General features: G+C 45.9%; 2 protein-coding genes across 5 annotated transcripts; one reads left to right on the top strand and one right to left on the bottom strand.

The window, feature by feature from the left end:
• Positions 1-4: 4 nt before the first annotated feature.
• On the bottom strand, positions 5-15,881 carry vps52 (VPS52 subunit of GARP complex). Of its 3 annotated transcripts, none has more exons than XM_084695613.1 (20): positions 15,547-15,880; positions 15,041-15,128; positions 14,880-14,932; positions 14,688-14,763; positions 14,494-14,561; positions 13,903-14,078; positions 13,536-13,686; positions 13,251-13,351; positions 12,948-13,080; positions 12,675-12,732; positions 12,382-12,518; positions 12,144-12,299; positions 11,858-11,976; positions 11,480-11,603; positions 11,239-11,334; positions 8,302-8,409; positions 8,085-8,150; positions 7,701-7,812; positions 5,358-5,476; positions 5-162 (listed from the first exon to the last, which is right to left on the bottom strand). In XM_084695613.1, exons 1-20 carry the CDS (start codon positions 15,634-15,636, stop codon positions 91-93), a joined length of 2,103 nt encoding a protein of 700 aa, XP_084551739.1. In that variant the 5' UTR covers positions 15,637-15,880; the 3' UTR covers positions 5-90. The 3 variants fall into 3 exon arrangements, with proteins under 3 accessions (XP_084551739.1, XP_084551738.1, XP_084551740.1); XM_084695612.1 differs by lacking the exon at positions 5-162 and adding an exon at positions 3,993-5,047 and having other exon boundaries at positions 12,382-12,517; positions 12,677-12,732; positions 15,547-15,879; XM_084695614.1 differs by lacking the exons at positions 5-162; positions 5,358-5,476 and adding an exon at positions 7,040-7,125 and having other exon boundaries at positions 15,547-15,881.
• igldcp (Ig-like domain-containing protein) lies at positions 619-3,909 on the top strand. 2 transcript variants are annotated; one of them, XM_084695626.1, is made up of 7 exons: positions 619-779; positions 1,346-1,392; positions 1,694-2,044; positions 2,284-2,553; positions 2,983-3,039; positions 3,226-3,346; positions 3,623-3,909. In XM_084695626.1, the coding sequence occupies exons 1-6, from the start codon at positions 742-744 to the stop codon at positions 3,297-3,299; spliced, it is 837 nt and encodes a 278-aa protein (XP_084551752.1). In that variant the 5' UTR covers positions 619-741; the 3' UTR covers positions 3,300-3,346; positions 3,623-3,909. The 2 variants fall into 2 exon arrangements, with proteins under 2 accessions (XP_084551752.1, XP_084551751.1); XM_084695625.1 differs by having other exon boundaries at positions 3,226-3,909.
• Positions 15,882-16,770: the final 889 nt, after the last annotated feature.

Genomic DNA, 16,770 nt, shown 5'->3' with positions numbered 1-16,770 from the left:
TCTTTTCGCCAGCCAGCACGAGCTGCAGTTCCTCTGAGCGGAGGAGATACCAGGCTGTGTCAGAGCGGAGGGTCAGGTTGCAGGGCAGACTCACATTCTGACCCTCCTTGGCAGGATGGACAGGGATGGATGTTGACAACGACACACGGAGCCCAACAGCACCTGGGAAGCAAGAGAGCTCTGTCACACAGACTGACTGAACACCAGCAAAGCTGTCTGTTGTGTTTGTGTGTGTGTGAGTGTGTTAAGAGTGTGTATTTGTGTGTGAATGCATGACAATAATGCATTTAATCAATCAATGTATGTTCATAAACATCTACTGTCAGTAATAGGAATCTGCATACTTACACAAATAAATGAGCGTGCAGACAAGTTCACCCATACTGTGTGAAACCCTGAGGTGAGACTGGGGGGCAAGCTCAAAGCAAAGGGCTTTTATTAAGTGAATGATGCAGAGTTGATGATGACAGAGTTGCAATGTAGGCTTACTTTGAATGAGCATCGTTTACTCACAGCTTGTGGTTTTAAGAGAGTACTGACAGGTCAAATAGATCTTGAGTTTGCACATGAAAATGAAAACGAGAGTTAGGCTAAGTACTTCTGAAGAATTTAGCGTAAGTTTCGTTTAGGTCATTCTGGACCGGCTTAGCACTAACTTGCCAGCGCAGTTCTATCTGACTTCAGACTTGACTGGCTTGCGGAGGAGAGGTAGCCTAACCCAACCAACTCCCATCTGAGACAATGGCAATGTGTGGAAAACTACACTTATATCTATCCAGGTAAAAATATGTGTGGAGGTAGGCTATTGAGTGAAACGAAGTGGGCTGAAGTATGTAATGCCTGTACATTTTATAAATCGTAAAGATATATGTTGACTTTTTATTTATTTATATATTTTCATAAAGATTTTTCCTATGTGTTTACCATTTCGATATTTTGATTACGTTTTTTTTTTTTTTTTTTACTAAACGGTTTATTTAGTGGATTTTTAAATCTTAAAAATAGCTATAGCCTACTTGCCTAAACTTTTTTTGGTGTGTGATGTTGCTCGGGGCTCATGTTAGGTTTAGAGCCAATAATATGGAATGTGCGATATAACAATGTAAGTTTCGATTCTCGAGTGCAGCGCTGAGTCGCATTCGGAGAAACGAAACTTCACAGGCATACGGATTTCGTCACGAGAACCCAGACATTGACCACCACGTTATTTAACCAACATAGAATGAATGATCATGTGACGATAGCCTATGTTTGTATCATTTTGCCTATATTAGACCCACAAAGGAAAGTAATAGTTTGATCTCATGTTTCGTGATGTTTAACTCTCCTGTTTGTTTGTTTTTAGATGTAGGCCTATCCTGCACCTTTGTCTTCTGGTTGTCAGCTGTGTTGGTCAGTATAGGCCTACCACCCAGGTGTTAATACTAGGTTTTATGGTACCTTTACAACCGTAGAACCATCACCAAGTAAAAAGACAAAACATTTGATACAAAAAAGTAAGATTCGTATAATGGATTGTTTGGAGGTGGTCGTCTGTCTGACCACTATAATGATTCAATATGAAACCTTTATTTTATAAAGGCACACAACGTTACAAATTGGGAAACTCTGTCGGCACTTAATTTAGAGCCTAAAATAAATAATAAAAAAACGTCTCAATGAATCTAGCCCTCATTTTGTTCTGCCTCTCCAGCCTCCTCTTCCCCGGATCCCGTGCCCATCGTCTCCACCGTGGGCAGCCAGGCGGTGCTTCCCTGCAGCTGGAAGTCCGAGCTTAACGGTATCAACAACCCGATCTGTCACATCCAGTGGCAAACTCCCGCCAGTACAGTGTTTGAACAGCGGGGGACGCTGCGGTGGGAGGCCAGCGAGTTCAAAGGGCGGTTGGTGGTGCCCGAGGACAAGCTGGACCAAGGAGACTGCTCTCTGATCCTGAAGGATGTGCAGTACGGTGATGTGGGGCTCTACGAGAGCTATGTGGTGGTGGAAGGCGCCAGGATGAAACAGAGGATCTTCATACAGAGCGTCCGACTCCATGTCCACGGTTAATACATGCTTTACCGTGCTGCTGATTTTTGAACCGCATTTATGGGTTCAATATTCAGGGCCTTATTATCATGCTCATCAGTTACAGAATGTGATGACCAAAGTAAGGGAGGGAATTAGAGGGAGAAAGGTCGGGACAAATTAAGGGCGGGAGAGGGAGGGATGGAGTGAGAGTCCATCAAACCAGTTTTCCATGTAGGCCTACCTCTTCTAACCTCCCCATGCACACATCTCCAGACCACAAGTTAAAGCAGTCCCTGACGTTGGGAGACGACCTGCTCTTGAAGCTCCACACCCCCAAGTCAGCAAGGGTGGTGGCCCAGAGAGGGAACACCTCCAGCTGGGAGGAAATGTGGGTGAGGGGGGAGGAGCGCCTGGAGGAGCGCCTGGAGGAGCATGAAGGAGGTGACCTGGTCCTTAGGGGGCTACGGAGGGAGGACGAGGGAACCTACAGGGTCCTGGATGCCCAGGGGCTGGCGGTGAGCACGCTGAAAGTCACCGTGAACGGTAAGAAGGCTGGAACTCACCAGCTCGCAGGGGGTTCTTTGGATTTCCAACATTCTGGAACTTTCCCTGTGACTTGGGAGCATAGGATTGGTTTAAATACTAGTGTTGACGCATTTCAATCACCCTGGTATGCGAACATGACTTGAATTATCCCAGCTCTGCTGCTAATTATTGGTGGGGATGTTTCAATGGTCTTTTGACATTGGGATATGTCCCTGTGCTGTCCACACCTAAACCAACACCACTGCAACTGACATAACAGAGCAGTATTGGAAAATGTCCCTTCTAGAATGTAATGAACCTTAGGAGCTTTCTGCAGCAACACACTCGTCATAGGGCATGTTTAAATGCTCTCAAATGCACACCACACCTGAAACGGGAAATGTATAAATGACGGATGCTAACATGTGAAACCTTCCCTTCCAACAGAGGTCCCGAAGATCCAGGAAGGCCCTCGGATACAGACAAGACAAGGTGACCCTGTCGGTAAGACATCCTCTCAGCTTGGAACTCGAATATGACCTCAAAACGTAACAGAACGCAATATATGTATCCCATGCATAGGAAGGTCTCAAAGTCACATGAGATAATGAGATGGAAAAGCTGATATTGTATCGGACTGCACTTCCTGTTGTGAACGTGGGTGTGTCCTGTGCTTGTCTCTCTGTTCAGGTGAAGGCAGAGTGGACAGAGCCTCCTCCCTGGGCACTGCTCTTCTGTTAAGTTGTCTCATTGTCTTCTTCTGACTGTCACCCTAGCAACAGTCAGCCTGGTGATGGTCATGCCTTTTCAGGTCAGAAAAACATGGTTGGATAGTTAAGCCTGGGTGTTCAATGTAAGGTTAGCGCATCATAAGCAAGGTTTTGTATTGTTAAGAGTTTGTTGGCTTCATGTTCTGCCTCTGAACTGATATGAGTACAGTGTCATTTTCGATTCTCTTAAGGTTCTGGTAAAGTTCATATCAAGAAAATTGGTACGAAATGGTTAGTTAAAAAACAGGAAACAAAAAGCAAAGATGCACTGGCTGAACCTAAACAAATGAACAAAAAAAAGTCCCTTGTCTTAGCAGTACTCTTGTGGATAAACCAACATGTGGATCATCTCAGCAGAACCCACTGCCATCAGCCCAGAGAAGGTATGATGCTGCATGCCAGTGACCACTTGTCAGTGAAAGAAGCGGGCACATGGGACAACCTAGACATCCGCAGGCCCTCATTTCTATTCACTCAAGCTCTCAATCAGACGTTGCTTTTGGACAGCTGCGGTGCTACTGTAATGTGTTGTAATGTGTTCTTGTTGTGTTTCTCTAATGCACTTTACTCAAAGATATAATAAAAAAAAGTACAATTCTGTTGATCATGAGTGCCTTCGGTCCGTGATTGTAAAAAAACCTGAATCCACAGCTAATTATCTCAATCAAGAGTTTGATTACAAAAATGTTCTCATTATTTATGTATTTAATTCCATTCAATCAAGAAATGCATTATCATACAGGCAAGGATGTGTGATACATGTTAGTTAATACCCAATGACTACATCAGTCTCACTTAGTAACTGGACTGTGTTCATAACAGAGCAGCAATGTACAGAGCGTGGACAGGATACACAGTGAGCGGGCATACAGTAAACAGCAGAATTCCAGTCTATATCCCAGCAAACCAGTAGGCGCGTACGTGTGTTTTAGCGAGTGTATTTGAGTACGTTTCCTATGTGTATGCGTATGTGTGTTTCTGTGTTTGAGAGCGTGTTTTTCGACGTTTGAGTGTGCTCGGGTGTTTCTGTGTATGTTTTTCCAGACTGTGTTCGGGTGTTTCAATGCGTTTGTCACGTGTGTGAGTGCGTACGTGTGTGTCCCCGTGCGTTTCACCAACTGTGTGTGTGCATGTATCACACCTCAACCGAAAACATACATACCCCTACACATGACATGAACACAACATTGCCAGCGATGTTCCTCCAAGAATGGAGGCGTACTTCACACACACGACTTGGCTCCCCTGTCTGCCTGTCCAATCCTGCTCCTCCAACCACCACGCAGGACACACGAGAGGGTCTGGATCTCGACCCACACGAGAGGGTCTGGATCTCGGCCCACACGAGAGGGTCTGGATCTCGACCCACACGAGAGGGTCTGGATCTCGACCCACACGAGAGGGTCTGGATCTCAACCCACACGAGAGGGTCTGGATCTCGACCCACCCAGACCCAACTGAATGAGAGGATTCTCCATTTCCTAACCCGGCCCCACAGACAGACTTCACACTCCACAGAGAACAGCCCAGACCCCGTTTGAAAGAACTTCTGTCCGGACAGTTCCGGAAGCGGGACGTTTTGAAAAGCTACGAGGTTAGAAGTTGGGCTTGTGCTTTTTCACCTCCACCATGAGGTGGTGCAGGTTGATGAGCTCGGAGCGCGCCGCCAGGCTGCGGAAGGCGGGTTGGGACAGCACCTTGTGGAAGCCGTGGTAGTACTGGATCAACTGGGTGAGCGCCCCCTGGAGGCCCGGCAGGTAAGCACCGTTAGAGGCAGGAAGCACAAGCAGAGAGAGCAGAGAAGAAGACTTGTGAAGATGATATGGTTTAAGATTCAATTAAATTAAAAAACGTTATTGTCCTTTCCTGTCCCCGATTGTTATAGGGGTAGAAAATTGTCTTTAGATGGAGGCAAGGATGCGTTGATCGCTTTTTCAATAACTGGATTTATGGATGAGAGCCTTTCTTCCCTGAAAGAGACAGATAGAGAGGACAGCGGGGAAGACAGAGAGGGTAGAAGGAGATAGAGGAGCAGTGGGGGAACAGCCGTACCTGGATGATGCTGGTGCCGTTCTTGAAGTTGGTGAAGGACCTCATGACCTCCTGGCTCAGAGCCTCCACAGACTGCTTCCACGTGCTGGAGAAACCCCTGATGAGCTGGGTGATACGAGCTGGAGGGAGGGAGGGAAAGAGGGAAGGAAAGAGGGAGGGAAAGAGGGAGGGAAAGAGGGAGGGAAAGAGGGAGGGAAAGAGGGAGGGAAAGAGGGAGGGAAAGAGGGAGGGAAAGAAGGAGGGAAAGAGGGAGGGAAAGAGGGAGGGAAAGAGGGAGGGAAAGAGGGAGGGAAAGAGGGAGGGAAAGAGGGTAGGAAAGAAGGAGGGAAAGAAGGAGGGAAAGAGGGAGGGAAAGAAGGAGGGAAAGAAGGAGGGAAAGAGGGAGGGAAAGAGGGAGGGAAAGAGGGTAGGAAAGAGGAGGGAAAGTGGGTTACACCTCAGTTACTCACCGACACACAAAACATGACCAAATCCAACAAATAAGCGAATGTTGGGCTGTGGTGAACGCAGTCACATTCAGATAGGATGGACGGATGTGGAGGCTACAAAAGAGCAACGTCTGCTATTTTGTTTTGGGTCGGTGAGCGGTGCATGGTGGGCCTTCGGTCTACAGACCTGCTGAACTGCATGGCAGGGGTGACGCACTGGAAACCACCAGCCCCTGCCTTCTGTTTCGAGAAAATCCCAATATAAGACATCAACCCACCAGCCCACATATGTGGGCGGTGGGGGGGAAGCAGGAGAGAGAGGAAGGCGTGGGAGAATGTGTGAGAGGAACTGACAAACGGTTAAACAGACAGACGCAGAGGTGAAGGAAGCCTGATTGGGTTTGCATGTTCCTGAGGTCACAGTCTTTTCACCCAGTGCTCCCAGGAGGTCATTCTACTGTTGTTTGTTTTGGTTCGTCCAACGTTTTGGTTTGTTGTTGAGTATTGAGACTAGATGGGCTCGACAATAACGATGGCCCGATGGCCCGGGGCCAGTAAAATGTAACGTCAGGACAGTTAAACTAGCAACTCACTGGCCCGATCTGGCCACTGCAAATTATCGATTGAAAAAAAAAAAAAAAAGCATTGTAAAAGTTAACATCCATCATATGTTTTGCTATCTGCTAAATGCATAAACAACTTTGCAGCTTGTGGGCGCACAATTGGCAAATCAAGAGTTGAGTAGTGAGTGACGAGTGGTTGTCAAATCGTAATTCTCTAATCTCGATACATTTTTTAACAACTGGCGGGAGACAATAAACTGAATATGGCAGCAAAGTAGAGCTACGTGCTTAAACGGAAGCAACTTTTTTAATGGAACGAAGATGCACTGTGTCGTCTGTCGTTAGTTCTCTTCTAAAGCGGACCAAAGTGTATCTTTTTACACAGGCACCGACAATTTTCGAAAATAATCCTAGAGCCATGCTAGCAGACAACACCTGGTTGACAATCCATTTTCCAGGCCGTTGACCATGCTGGTCAGTAATTTAAATGTAGATGCCCATCGTGTTGTTGCACGACTTATAACAACGGTATATCACGTAATTAAGACGGGCCAGCCGTTCGCCTCGTTCTCCCAGGCTATTGAACTGCAGCAGAAGAATGGTGTCGACTTCGTATCTCGTGCAGGAGTGCATGGAGAATACCAAATCAAATTCCTAGTATCTGTATACATGGCGAAATAAAGTTGAATCTGAATCTGATGAAATGCTATGGAAGCTTTATTAGCATTGAGGGACCAGAGGTTTCAGTTTTAGCCAGACAGAGTTGTGCAGAGATGGCTGTCAGCAGGGAAGAGAGCACGTCATGTTTGAGGTTAAAAGTTAATTGTTTTGCTGACTATTACCTTTGTATTTTTTATCACTAGAAATTTGATTTCATTTTTGTTATTTTACATCCAGGATGTGTTTAATATATGGTTAAACATGTTAACAGAATAACACAACTTATAAATCTTTGGTTTTGTTGTAACAATGATAAATTACAACTTTTGGAGGGGGGGCCAGTAAGAATTGTCTTGGGGCCAGTAAGTTTCAAACCCACTGGCCCCACCGGGCCAGTGCCAAAAAATGTTAATGTTGAGCCCTGATGATACATTTAGGTGTTCGCTCCTCTCCTCTCTCCCCACTCTCTCTCCTCTTCTTCCTCTACACTCCTCTCCTTCTCCCTCTCCCCACCCCACCTCCTTTTCCCTTCTTCGTCTACACTCCCCTCCTTCCTTCCCCCCATTGCCCCTGCTCCTCCCTCTCCCCCTCGCCTCCCCACCACTTCTTGTCCTCTCCTCACTCCTCTCCCTACTCCTCCTCCATCTCACCCCTCCTCCCTACCTCCCCCTAGTCCCCCCCCCCCTCCTCACCTTCGTCGTTCTTCAGCCTGTCCAGCTGGCCTTTCTCCATAAGAGCCTCGCTCTCCTTCACGAAAGCGATCATCCCTCCGAAGGGAGGCGACAGGATCTCCTCAATGAACTCCTGGTGATGGGGGGGGGGGAGGAGGAGAGGGAAGGAAGAGGAACAGAGGAAGGGAGGGAGAGAGAGGGCGCAAAATAAAGTTGAAATGCAGGAAACTGAGCCGTCTGTGAATGGATATAAATGTGACTTTAAATGAATATTTAATATGAGACCGTGTTGTAATTACATTTGAGAACAGAATAGGACATCACGTATGATACATCAGTGAGTCTGATTCCAACCATGATAGGACTACCCAGGCTCCATTTCCCAGAATTAAAGTGCAAGGTTACCTGTGTTCTGGCTAGTAGCAGCTGCTGAAAGCCCTCCACTTCCTTACTGTCATCCGCTGCTCGCTCCTGGGAAATGTAGGAACAGATCAGATCTTTGATTGACCAGACAAGCCTTAACTGTCTGACTCCGTGAAATGGTGTATATATGTGTAATAATGGTGTTTTGTTGTTTGTAGTTCTGAGCAGGCCTCGGTTGTAGTTCTTCGGGCCCTCTCACCATGAGCACGCTAAGCAACATGTCGTAGTTGTTGATGAGGAAGATGAGCTGGTCTCGCCGAGAGGGGAACTCTGCGGCCATTTTCAGAACAAAGTTCTCCACCTCAACCTGAGACGACAAACAACATCATCTCAGTCACATCCTCCACTTTGGCTGGAAACCGCGCACACAACCCCCCCCCCCCCCACACACACACACACACCTCTACCCTGAGTCTGTGGTACACCACGGGGGGAGTTTTTGGGGGGAATATTTTTGTATCACACAAAGATAGAATCATGCAGATATAGAAAGTTAGGAGGTGTTACTTTCATTTCTGTGGTAATGCATTGTTGTGGTGAGGAAGTGCAACAATATTAACTTTGTTAAATTTGTTCTCAAACCCCACTTCAGCAGTTTTCACGAAGATTCTGGCATTCACCAATATTTTCTTATTTGGGATTTGTTATTAGGTAAGAACAGAATTTACGCACACCCAAGAGCACTCTTACGCACAATTGAGAGCCGACATGTTTGCACTAAATAAATAGTTATACCTTTTTTGTCCGTTCTAATTTAAAATTGAATATTTCTCCTTTATAATTTTCCAACTAATAATTTTCATAATTGTACACATTTTTGTTTTGTTTTAATAAATACACACTACACTTCTGCTCATTTGTAAAGCACTTGGAATTTCCATTGTGTATGAATTGTGCTAGGCCTATATAAACACAGTATTTTACAATCACTATGACAGTTTTTTCAATACCTTTAACAAGTTTCCTAAACTCTTAACACAGTGAGCACAACATCCGTCTGTGTAGGCTATACAATTAACACATTTCTTGTTGTTTTGACACAAAATTCATAGAGTAAATACAAATGTTAAATGCTTGAACTTCTTTTACACACAAGCTCAACCAAGACCAAAACAATCGATTTTTACTGCCCAATTTACCAATGCTTTCACACTGTCAGCAAAACAGATAACTTCAAAACCTAAATTATTGGCTTGAGTCAAAGTGAACAGCTGTTTCTATTGTGAATTGAAACAGAAATATATCCTCTGTATTTTATTCCATTGCTACTGAGAAACAGCTGAAGTTGTGCAAATACTGTCCATCACAGCTGATTCCCAACTAGGAAACACTCAGGTGTTGAGGTTCTTTCAATTGTATGACCATATGGTATAGACAGTAAAGAGAACCTCTTTGGGCTGATCTAGTGTGGGAAAAGAACCATATAGAGCAACAAAAGAAAGTAAGAATACAGTAATGCCTGCACAAGAGAGAGGAAGACAAGTACCAGGACAAGGGAGAGGAGTGGGACAAGGGCAAGCGAGAGGAAGACAAGTACCAGGACAAGGGAGAGGAAGACAAATACAAGGACAAGGGAGAGGAAGACAAGTACCAGGACAAGGGAGAGGAGTGGGACAAGGGCAAGCGAGAGGAAGACAAGTACCAGGCCAAGGGAGAGGGAAAGGAGTTAGAATGTGTGGTGGCGCTCAGAGAAGGGCCAGAGCTCGGGTAATACTGTAAATGGAAGCTATATTGCATATTTCTTGTCCTGTTGCAAATGAAGCCTTTACTGCAGCAATTTTTTTTTTCAATACAGTAACCGTACATTCTATAAAGCTACTCTGAGATGGGTCATTCAAAAAACTGTAAACTAGGCTTGCTTTGCCTTCAATTCAAATCAATTATGTTAACAGGGAACTTTGCCATCAAATAATAAGTGACTTATCACTGTATATGTGTAGGCCCAAAGTAGGCCTATTCCGTACACTAGGACTGCACCACACAATGGTATTTATTGCTGCTGCAAAATGTTGCAGATCGTTCCCTGAGGAGGGATCACATCTTCCTTGACCATACCGATTTATTTGCAGAGAGCGACGAGTAGGCTACCTGCTGGAACGCTTTAGGCTACCAAGAGCAGTCCTCATGGGTAACAGTCAACTGATTTCTAGGCTATGTTTTTTTGCTTAGGAATTCAGGTTAAAGTTAAACCGTTTAACCATTTTTTTACTTCATCAGTTCTGCGCACTTCTCCAGATACAGCGTTCACTGCATGAGTAATTGCATACCATGCATCAGTTTTATTTACTGCTTTGTATCCACAACTGACGCTATTAAATAGGCTATGATGTGTCGTTTGTCGCTAACTTCTTGCAGCTGTACCTCCACTTCAGAATTATTATTACGTTTTTCTGTCTTTTGTCGAGCCCTCCATCGTCTTTACCACGTCGTTTCATTTTTCTGAGTGTGCACACGGCCCTGCCATATCATGCCCTTTTATGGGAATTAACGGGGCGTTTACCTATGCTAAATAGGAGCAGGAGGGCACGAGCTTTCAACTTACGAAATATTGGGATTCATCATTCTAAGAACACACCTGCGAACAATTCTGCTGTTTAAGAACACTTCATGAATCACACGTAGATTATTCTTAGGAACTTTCTTAAGAACAAATTTAAGAAATAACTAAAGAAGATATTGGTGAATGAGGCCCGTTGACTGTAGAGAACTTGGGCTAACACTGGTTGGTTCTGTATGTACTATAGAAATACATTGGACTTGACCTGACAGACTTGAGCGTGTGTGTTTGTGTCGACAGTGTAGAGTGTGTGTCGACAGTGTAGAGTGTGTGTAGACCGTGTACAGTGTGTGTAGACAGTGTAGAGTGTGTGTAGACAGTGTAGAGTGTGTGTAGACAGTGTAGAGTGTGTGTAGACAGTGTAGAGTGTGTGTAGACAGTGTAGAGTGTGTGTAGACAGTGTAGAGTGTGTGTAGACAGTGTAGAGAGTGTGTAGACAGTGTAGAGTGTGTGTCGACAGTGTAGAGTGTGTGTAGACCGTGTACAGTGTGTGTAGACAGTGTAGAGTGTGTGTAGACAGTGTAGAGTGTGTGTAGACAGTGTAGAGTGTGTGTAGACAGTGTAGAGAGTGTGTGGTACCTGCAGCTGTCCCAGCAGTGTGTGTGTCCTCTCATTGGGGAACGTCTGGTTGATGCTGACGATTGCTGAGGAAAACTCTGCGTACCTCCGTGTGATCTGAGACCACAACACACACACGTTAGTGACACACACACACACCAGCGACACACACAACTCAGCAACACAAACATTTCAATGATCAACAACATCGATGATGATCAAGGCAACCTGTTTGGTTTTCTGTGTGTGTGTGTGGACGTACGTAGTGAGGTCTGGTGTCCAGTACTCCTAGTTTCTGGGGGTCAGTGTTGCGGATGCTCTGGATGTTCATCTCCAGGATGAGCTCAAACCTGGGCCACAGCAGCTCCAGAACCGCCTCCCAGTACCTGGCAACAACACACACACACACACACACACACACACACACGGACAACCACACACACAGACAAGTACAGGTTGCAGAGGGTTCAGACAGCATGATCAAAACAGATTCCACTAAATGCCACATACTCTTCAAAGGTGTCTGTGTTTGTTCAGGTTTACCGAGATATGTTGGGAGTAGAGGATTAGGGGAAGGGGAAAAGGGGAAAGTGTGCTGGGAAAGGGGTCCAAGTGTGTGTCGTGGGAGGAGGTGACTGACTTGTCGAGGGCGGGGATGTTCCTCTTGACGGTGATGGCTCTGAAGCGCAGGATGATGTGGATACACAGGAACACAGCTATGCTGTCATAGCAGTCTGACACATAGGTAGACATGCTCTTCTACAGGGGGGGGGAAGAGGGGGGGGGGCGAAGGGGGGAGAGAGTGGGGAAAGAGAGAGGGGGGGGGGGAGAGACACACACAAAACAGTCATTTTCATAGGAAGAAAGAAAATAAAACCTGTGTGTATCTATATTTGGGGACTAAAGCCTAAATGTGCTCCTCTGACCAGGAACATGCCGAGGGTCTTTCCCATGATGCTGTTGAACAGGTCGAAGGCCGAGTTTCCTGTCACCATGAAGAAGTCAGACAGGAAGAGGAACTCCCTGCAGCCGTTGTCCAGGAGGGCGTAGTGCTGGCTGCGGAACAGCGTCTCATACGGGTACTGGGGAGACAACAGCCACAGGTGACGCGTGTGTGTGTTATATAACATGCCTCCTCCTTTGGAATGTGTGTGTGTATCCTACCCTGCTGTCTCCTCTCTGGGCAGTGTGAGGGATGAGGATGGGTCCCTCCAGCTCGGCAGGGCTCAGCACTGCCCCCCGCTGGCCGAGGGTGAAGATGGTGTTCCTGCTCTTCAGAGACGGCTTGGAGAAGAAACCTGGTGCAGCAGTCAAGGACTGTCTGGAGGGACGTGTGTGTGTGTGTGTGTGTGTGCGTGTGTGTGTGTGTGTGTGTGTGGGGATGGGACTGACTTCAGGTCACAAGGTTGCAGGGTGCATCAAATGTTTTACGTATTGTTCGTTTAATAAAAGGATATCTTTCTTGGCTGTGTCCTCCACTCCCATCAAATCATCTTTGTCTGCTACTTCTTCATACTGTCGAGAGAGAGAGAGAGAGAGAGAGAGAGAGAGAGAGAGAGAGAGAGAGACAGACAGAGACAGAGAGAAAGAGAGAGAGAGAGAGAGAGAGAGAGAGAGAGAGAGAGAGAGAGATACGTCTTAGTACTAAATAACATCATAAACAGATTTATACATTTTGAGGTGATGTCTCTTCTTCGCTCCCTGGTGCCTAGAGGGTGTTAAGGACGGACCTGTACTTTGAGAAGCCTGCCGCTGTAGGACTTGAAGTAGCTGTAGTAGATCTTGCTCATGGTGTCCACGTACTCGTCTCTGATCTCCTTAGCAACAGTCCTCTCATTGGCCAAGAGGAACTGGTAAAAGAACCTATAGGAAGGAAGAAGAAAAGATGAGCAGAAATTTATTTATGAGCCGATTCGCGGTGCTCAAATGGTTAAGACTTTCAAAGGGAAAGTGTTTCATGGATAGTGCCCATTAAAGAGGATTCAATACGATATAGTCTGTTTACGTGTTAAATACATTTCATTTGGACCTACCTGTACTTGAGAAGGGTGTTCTGGGGTATCTGGTAGTTGGTCATGGGCTTCCGAAAGGCATATATCTTCTGCAGAATGAACTCTCTGATCTTGGTGACAGCCTGAGTAATCAACAGATATGGGCTTATTTCAGATAGTTTCACCACTCTTTCTTTCTTTATTTCTTTCTTTCTTTTGCTTGCTTCCTTCCTTTCTTCCTCGCTCACTCGCTCCCTCCCTCTTAACCCCCTCTTCCTCCCCCTCCCTCCCTCTCTTTCCCTCTCCCCACAGCCCCCGCTCCCTCACCTTGATCTTCAGGCGGTCCACTATGTCCTGGATGTCGGAGCAGGCCAGAGTCTCCCTGAAGCTGAGCTCCTTGGCGAAGTTGATCTTGTTGTTGAGCTCGTGGAGCTGCTCCAGGAACTCCTGCTCCGTGACCGGCGTCTCCAGGATGATCCTGCGGCGTGACGGAACACGGTCAACTCCATTCGCACCCCGCTCTCCCTCTCCCCCTCTCACTCGCTCGCTCTCAAACAACGCGCGCTCTAGTCCTCTACTGAATCAACAACACGACCGGATGTCTCTCCACGTCATCGATGTCTCTTGAACCCCCTTGCTTTCTCCCCCCCCATCTCTCTCTCTCTCTCTCTCTCTCTCAAACACACACACTCACGAGATCATGGCCCCGGGCACCACCAGCTCGTCCACCAGCTGGCTGAGGTGGCTGCGGACGGCCTGCCTGTTCCGCAGACGCAGGTTCATGCTGACCGACTGCTGCTGCAGCGTCTGGATCTCACTGCTGATGGAGGACAGGTCGCTCTGGAAACCACTCAGCATGCCCTCCATACGCTGGGAGGGGGTGGGGGGAGGGAGGAGGGGGGAGAGGAGAGGAGGACGAGGAGGGGAGAGGAGGGAGTGGGAAGAGGGGGAAAAGGGGGATCAAGGAGGGAGAGGAGGGAGGAGAGAAGAAAGGAGATGCGGGGGAGAGGAGGGAGAGGGGAGGAAGACAGATGGGGGAGGGAGAGTAGGTAAGAAGAGAAGAGGGAGGGTGGACGGAGAGGGTGGACGGAGAGGGAGAAAAGAGGGAGAAAGGGGGAGAGTGGAGGGGGGAGACAGGGCAAGAGGAGGAGGTTTAATGGAGACATTAAGGGTGGAGGACAGAATAAAAAATATAAAATAAAAAATAAAATGATTCGTTGCTGCATGGAATATATATAACAGACATCAGAGAGGTCCAGAGTGAAAATATCTATAATTTACCCACCTCCAGTATAGAGTCACAGGCAGTGATCTGGTTGTGCAGAGAAGCAATGTTTTGACTCTCCTTTATATCTGACAAACAACTGATCAAGGACTATAGATGTGTGAATGATCCATGTAAGATCCCCTAAAACTTTCAAATGATTAACATTACTCACATTTCTGGGTTATTTATAAACTGTTGCATAGGAAGGATACAGTCTTTGATGGAAGCCTGTTCAATTCGCTGAAGTTCAGCTTGAACTTGTTTAGAGTACTGCCTGAGATCAACTCCCTGGAAAGATGTTGGGCACACAGCCAAATCATATTAAAATGATTAAATGTAATCATTTAGAAAATGAATATTCTCTTGAGTCTTGCATAACCATAAGGTAATTGCAAACCTCTTACCGTTTTCAGAGCTTCTTTCACTAGGTCATCTTCCAGATTGGCCTGGATGTGAACTAGAAGGCATAAAGAACAATTGGTTGGAGTCCGAGTCTCAACAAGTTCACGACACCAGTGTAAAACACTGAATCAATAAGATAAAGTTAGAGAAGACGTAGACCCACTGTCAACTTCGTCCAAGATAAACTCGTCCGTAGTCAAGTCCAGATCGCCCAGATTGAGAGGAGAAATGCCATCTCCGTCAGGCTTCATCTGTAACAGGATACAGGTGCATCAGTGTAAAATGACTGGGCCCCTAGAAATATAGCTAAAGCAGCCTATTCTAAATTAATGTGACGATGACGTTAAAAATGTAGGTGATACGCTACAGTTTGGCTGCTAGCCTGCTAACTTCTAAGACGCAGTGGGTATTAATGTCCTGGATCATCTGCTTAACTGCAGTGCAATATATTTTATATAGCTCTAAACCTTGAAACCAGTCGCTAACTAGCTTTATGTCAATACTGTACTAGCTAGTCAAGACGGGTTCGTTTCAGTAGCTAGTGTCAATGGCTAGCTACTGTTAGCTAGCTTGCATGAAACCAATTCATTTGCGATTATAACGAAAAAAGCAGTCAAAGTACATATAGCTCTAATCGTATTGTTGTAGTGTAAGTGTTGGCAACGTTACCTCGTCTTGTAAATATGCCATAGCTGTCGCTGTCAGACTGACAGCTGTGTTTACATCGGAGCCAGCTCCGGAGACAGACACCTCCGCCATCGCGTCTACGTAACGTAGCTCTACGGACGGGCTAGCTAGCACCGCGAAGAGCTTAATACTAAACACAAAGTGGATCCGGGTACAACGATGCAAAAAGCAAAGACATATGATGCTAACCTTGCAAGCTGTTAGATTTTCAACAGAGCCTTGTACTTAAAAAACAGAGATAAAATGTAAGGTGCCACACAGTTCACTTTACATGCCGCCTGCATTGTAAACAACTTTGGCGTTATTACATGAGGTGCGTTCGACTTCATGCAGCGCCGGCAGCGCCGACACGGCTGCCTTGAAGCTGAGAATGCCATTGGCTGCTTCATGTCAGCCGGGCTGCAGGCGGCTGCAGGTGACGCCGGCGCTGCATGAAGTCGAACGCACATATGAGCATTGGGTCTTCCGTCTTGTAAACGTTTCCTACTTCGCTTTCTACTGTTCGGGAGTGTGAAACTGGTACGGCCCCCTATGCTTGGGTAAGGACAACAGCACAAGGTGTAAAAGAGTTCTGGTGCAGCATCCTTTGTATATTAAAAGTAAGATATGGAAAAAAAGATGTAAGATGACAACATACCAATTATACATTAGAAATGAGAGAAAATCAAGATATCGATTGGATGAAATAAACTTTTTTTAATTATATTTGAAACAATGTACACTATTTCTATATTGTTGTATTTTATAATTGATCTGTGTGTGTTTATTTCTTTAGTCATATAAGATATAGCCTTCAAGTACTTTCAGCCTGGGTAATCAAGCATTATATTTCCATTAGAAATGACATAACTAACCTATTGAACCTTTTGAAAAGGAAAAATGAAGTTGGTTGTACCTGATCCTGAAAAAAAAGGGTAAGTATATTAATGTATTGAATACATTGATACAAAGGCTTGTTCTCACCTAATCACTGTTGTTTCTGGGGTCACAATCATTCCCCGTACACCACTCCATATGCTTAATAACACAACAGACTGTAACTCTTGATAAATCAAAAATTAAGTGAGAGTCCACCTTCCTCTGGTGGTTCCTCTTCAGAAGGTCTATCTTCTCGTCCTTCTCAGCTATATCCCTGTCCTCCTCAGACTTCCCCTGGTTCAGCTGCAGCTGCAGATGTGCCGTTGTGTTTGCATACGTTACGTCAGG

This window comes from Hypomesus nipponensis, chromosome 4 (genome assembly GCF_054491055.1).
Source record: "Hypomesus nipponensis isolate SF chromosome 4, ASM5449105v1, whole genome shotgun sequence".
NCBI lineage: Eukaryota > Metazoa > Chordata > Actinopteri > Osmeriformes > Osmeridae > Hypomesus > Hypomesus nipponensis.
The sequence above is the reverse complement of the archived record's forward strand: the minus strand, read 5'-3'. Positions and strand labels throughout refer to the sequence as shown.

Excerpts from the sequence above, each read along its gene's own strand:
- vps52 (XM_084695612.1), bottom strand. The coding sequence starts at position 15,636 with ATGGCGGAGGTGTCTGTCTCCGGAGCTGGCTCCGATGTAAACACAGCT. Across the intron at positions 14,079-14,493 it reads CCTGTGACTCTATACTGGAG|CGTATGGAGGGCATGCTGAG; the intron begins GTGGGTAAATTA and ends ACCCCCTCCCAG. Across the intron at positions 8,151-8,301 it reads TGTTGCTTAGCGTGCTCATG|GAGCGAGCAGCGGATGACAG; the intron begins GTGAGAGGGCCC and ends TACATTTCCCAG.
- igldcp (XM_084695626.1), top strand. The coding sequence starts at position 742 with ATGGCAATGTGTGGAAAACTACACTTATATCTATCCAG. Across the intron at positions 2,045-2,283 it reads CGTCCGACTCCATGTCCACG|ACCACAAGTTAAAGCAGTCC; the intron begins GTTAATACATGC and ends ACACATCTCCAG. Across the intron at positions 2,554-2,982 it reads GCTGAAAGTCACCGTGAACG|AGGTCCCGAAGATCCAGGAA; the intron begins GTAAGAAGGCTG and ends CCCTTCCAACAG.